Source organism: Acanthisitta chloris, unplaced genomic scaffold (assembly GCF_000695815.1).
Source record: "Acanthisitta chloris isolate BGI_N310 unplaced genomic scaffold, ASM69581v1 scaffold4725, whole genome shotgun sequence".
NCBI classification, from domain to species: Eukaryota; Metazoa; Chordata; class Aves; order Passeriformes; family Acanthisittidae; genus Acanthisitta; species Acanthisitta chloris.
In genome coordinates, this window is record NW_008675240.1 from 103,462 (window position 1) to 108,572 (window position 5,111).

At 41.5% G+C, this 5,111-nt stretch overlaps 1 protein-coding gene across 1 annotated transcript in view; it reads right to left on the bottom strand.

Moving 5' to 3' along the window:
• The window catches only part of ATP8A2 (ATPase, aminophospholipid transporter, class I, type 8A, member 2), a 70,891-nt gene that overhangs the window by 63,862 nt on the left and 1,918 nt on the right, over positions 1 to 5,111 (bottom strand). The window contains exon 4 of the mRNA XM_009075654.1: positions 638 to 678. Coding sequence (XP_009073902.1) covers positions 638 to 664 — 27 coding nt within the window. The 5' untranslated portion in view covers positions 665 to 678. The remainder of the gene's footprint in view (positions 1 to 637; positions 679 to 5,111) is intronic.

Consider the following 5,111-nt stretch of genomic DNA (forward strand, 5'->3'; position numbering starts at 1 on the left):
GGCTGAACTCATTTCCCAGAGGTTTTAAAAGGGTGTACTTTCTCCTCAACTATTAGATAAGAGGGCTAATTTTATCCTTTAAAAGACATCAAGAACTGCAATTAGATCAATACATCCTAAGGCATTTCAGCAACTTCTAGGTCCTAGAAACAAAGCTCACCAGACCCTGGGCATGAGGCTTCACAAGAACACAGGTCCTGAGTGCCCCAGGTAGCAGCAAGGCTTGCGTCCCTTACTTGAGCAAGCAGCTTACTAATTAGTCTCAAAACCCAGATACTTTTTAGCACAGCAGCAAAGTCAGTCTCTGTTAGACTTGCAGGGGAAGTACAGCATTGCAGTGAAAGTTACTCTTCTAGGTGTGGACTAAAAACAAAACACTGTTTACAGTTTACTTATTAACTGCACAAGCCAAAACAAACAGTTCATTCGCATTTGACAGTAACATAGCACTAGGATTTAAAGATGGGTTCAGGCAATTTTGACTATTGCAAAAGAAAGGATCCCTCCCACCCCCTCACCCCAAGTCACGGGGAATTCTCCCATAGCGTACGTTAATTCTAAGCCTCCAAATTCATTGTGGCAAGAGTAATTCTTGAACACTGACTTCCATTCCCTCCCAACCCCAGGTTTTGTTTACCTCTTTCCACATAATGTTCTGCCACATCCCATTTCTTAGAACTGGAAAGAAAGTTTAAAGTCAGATTAAAGAATAAATAGCCATGATTGAGACAAATTTCAAAACAACTATTGCAGTTGAAAACACTGATCAGCATAGGAACTAAAAGAGATCAGAAATGTACTTCCCAGAAGCTGGGACCATAGTTTTGTTTGCAGCTGAAGGCATGTGAACCCAAGGAGGAGGAAGAATTTGCCCTTAGTATTTATATAGTTTTTATCACCTGCTAGACAACAGCCGGTGGCCTGGTTTCTTCTTGGCATCACTTCATACTAACCTGCAGACGGCAACATTGTTCTTCATTTGGAAAATGACCTTCCTTAGAACAAAGGGCATCACTGCCCACTGTCCACGAGTATCAGGAAGCACCTTTACTTTACCACAGAACTTTTGCTTCTCACCTTTTCCCTTGCATTTTATCCATAATGTTTTGACTCTGACACATCCAACTTCAGCACCATTGCCAATTGCCTTTACAAGGCTGAGGCTTAATTGCCAAGCAGGCTCAAAGCAACACTTAGCTTTGACAGAAGGCAAATCCTAAATATTAAAGTTCACATTGAAACAAGAAAAAAGCAAACAAGGTACTAAAACAGGCCATGATTTCTTTAGTGCCTCACTCCTATACTGCTATCTTAACACACTCATTGGTTATCTACTCTGAAACAAGCTTTTCCATCCAAGTTCTTCCTCTAGATGACTCTACGTGTATTTATTACTCCAGCCAAAACAGTAAACTGCAGCCAGTTTCCAAGAACGTTCAAAAAGTACAGTGTGCAACAGATTAAAGTTGAAGAGGTCAGTCCCCTACTTAGAATACAAACAATTTTCTCCTCAGGTCTATGAAATTCATACATGTGGCTCACTTGAAAACCATACCACAATCCCAGAAGCAAACTCTGCTGAACACAGCCTCAACCATCCTCCATATGTGCTGGTTTGGGCTGAAGTAGAGGGAAGTTCCTTCACAGTGACTAGTATGGGGCTATGTTTAGGATTTGTGCAGAATATAGAGTTTGATAATGTAGAGATATTTTTGTATTGCTGAGCAGAGCTTACACAAAGCCAAGGCCTTTTCTGCTTTCTGTACTGCCACGCTGGCAAGGAAGTTGGGGGCAAGTGGGAGACACAGACATGACAGGTGATCCAAACTGACCAACAGGATATTCCATACCATAGGACATCATGCTAAGTATGTAAAGTGGGGGGAAGGAGGAAGTTAAGGGGACTTTTGGAGTGATGGCGTTTGTCTTCCCAAGGAACCATTACACGTGATGGGCCCTGCTCTCCTGGAGATGGCTGAACACCTCCTGTCCGTGGGAAGCAGTGAATTAATTCCTTGGTTTGCTTTGCTTGCGCGTGTGGTTTTTGCTTTCCCTATTAAGCTGTATTTAATGTGGTTTTTGCTTTTCCTATTAAGCTGTATTTATCTCAACCCACAGGTTTTCTAGCTCTTACCCTTCTGATTCTCTCCCCAGTCTCACTGATGGGGGATTGAGTGCATGGCTGCATGGGGCTTACTTGCTGTCTGGGGTTCAATCACCATACCAGGATAGGCCACAGCACAAATGGGAATGCAAGACTTGTCAGAACAGAACAAGCTCAAGAAACCTATCCCTTGATTCCTGTCCTCAAGCCACACAGTTTGGAGCACTGAATCCTGATATTTAATATTGTGGTGAATGGATCACAGTGAAGTAAGTTATTTAACAAAAAATGAGTGGGCAGTGACAAAAGTAGTGCCAGTGGTGTGTCTAAAAACTGCTCAGCTTTCAACCAAAACACATGCATTTTAGGGCAAGAACAGTTTAGTTGTACCCCTTTCCTCCCCTCTTCCACACTGCTTGAATTGAGATATGCTTAGTTCAGAACTCAACAGAAGGCCTGAGCTCAGAATCTCAAATGAAAAGCTTAGTACCTGTGGCCTTGAATCAAAACTCAGACCCTCAGAGAGAGTTTCAGAACCTAGCATCTCCGGTGACTTGCTTTGAACAACTCCCTGTTCCACCAAAAAATCTGAGATGTTTCAGCCAACAGTTACCACCGTTGTATGTTCATGGCAATGAAGATATTTACAGCTTCAATTGTTATGAACCTGGTCTTGTGGACAATTTAGTTCAGAAAACAATTTTGCATCATGCTTAGTGAATTGAATTTGACTATTAAATAGCCAAGCAAATTACTGAGGCAGCTACTTTCTTTTAAGCTCATAATGCCATAATCTAAAGAGAAAGTTTCTATTAGACATAAAACAGTTCCAAAATTCTGAGGTTGCAATGTTGCACCTTGTACCCTGCTTAACCCAGTTTTTCAGGCATACTCCAAAAGGACAGGAAATAACAGTTCTCCCCTCTAGAATATTAATATGAGGGTAAAATTGATGAATTATGCATTGTCAAAAGGTACTGGGTTAAGGTAACAAACGACAAGTACCCAAGAAGACCACTCCAAATCCAAAACAAGAGTTTCAATATAAACCTTCCACCTAAGACTTTGCAAGACTAAAACCCCGTGTATCAATGTTCTAGACCTAGGACTTAATGCTGTCACTCACACCTAGGCAGTGCAGCTCCTAAAGGGCAAGCATTTCCCACATCTTATGCCACAGGTTGCTAGCCCTGTGCTTGTGTACTATTTGAGCATATCCCATAGAGCATTAAATGCTCATTGCTTATTCTGCTACTTGACAATCAGAGGATCAATACACGAAGAACAGTTACTACTGAGCTCTCTATGTCCATTCAATATGCTGCTCAGAGGCTTCACTCGTGGTTACATGTAGCCTGGTCCGATACACTGTCATCTCCATACACGCTATGTGAAGCCACCCAAGGCATGAAACACTGGCTCAGAGCCTAACACACTCTAGCTTCTAATGGAGATGTACACTGCTCAATCAAAGCTGTTCTTTCAGTTTAGTTTCCTCCAAAGAGAATTTAACTTCTACATATCAAAGCCACTCAAAGTAAACTGATGCTTTCAAGAGGAAATTTAAGATAGGAAAGGCACTTGGAAGATCACAAAGTTTTTTTGAGCTGTAGTGCAAAAGCCTACACAAATGCCTCTGAAGTAAGCAGCTGGCCATTGGAGGCAGTGGAGTTCAGGACACAACCAAGCAGACAGCAGGTGCCTACTTCTGAGTGAACTCAACTGCTGTATACTAATTACATTGATTAGACATCATTTGGCTATAAGATAAACCTAAAGACACACAAATAACCTAAATTTAATTCATCTTAATCCCACTCTGAACCTAAATTAACATTCCATTACTACAACACGTCTCAGGAATGAGCCTCTTTAGGCTTCCTCTTAAGAAGCATGAGGATACAGTTCTGAGTATCAGACTTAAAATTTTATTAAGAGTATTCAAACATTAAAAAGAAAAACTGTTTTGGTTCAGGTTTATAGTCCTAAGTTCCTGCTTAGCTTCATAAGAATACCTTGTGTTCTTTAAGGTTGTCTCTCCATAGCTACCGCGATAAACTTCCCTTGCAGTGTTTATTAACACATACTCTCCACATATAACTGAATTCTAACTGCCTCTGTGACCTCTGAAAGAGCCACCTTGCATATTATCTATAACAAGGTCTGTTACGCCACAGCCAGTTAATTGCTGATTTCTCATGACTAATAAATACAGAGTTCTAGAACTTGAAACATCTTCCCAGGCTCTTGTAGATAAATTACCTTGGCAAACTGGTAAAGCAAAGTTTTTGATGTTTAGTAATACACAGTCTTCATGATCAACCCTGATTTTCAAGTGCCAAACTCACTGAAAATAACAGGCATAGTGCTTGCAGGACTATCTGAAGCATGGAGCTGGCAGGTTGTTCACTTTGCCTTGTTCCTTTGAGTATTCCTCTAGCTTTTAGACACTTCAGGTGAACGTGTTTGGGAGGAAGGGGCTCTATTCAGAGCTCAGGTCCCTTATGTTCCCGTTTTACCCACAGATCTGCATGGAGGAGCAGCAGAGGAGCTGTCCAACACAGGAACACGCGGCTGCCCTGACTGTGGCACAGGCCCATCACAGGGAGGCCATTGATAAGATCTTCCTTTTTTCTGCACAGGTTTTCAGTTAAGAGTGGTGAAGAAAATGAAAAGTAATGTTTTCAGGTATACAGTGCCAAGTAGTGTCAATACACTAGGGATACATGTAGGCATTCAGTGGATATCAGTGTTGAATTCTCCCTCAATGACACTTCAGGAAAGCAAAGCTACAAAATCCACAGACTTCTTCCCATCACTCAACAGCAGCAGCATTTACGAAAATGACTTGAAATCCTTCTGACACCAACTTCTAGTGCTTCAGGGGTTTGTTTTCGCTAGTGTTGGGGTGGATTTATTTTGGGGGGGTGGCTTTTAGGGCTTTTGTTGTGGATAGTTTGGTGTTGGGTTTAGGGGTTCTTTTTTAGAATAATCAGAATGGAGTTCA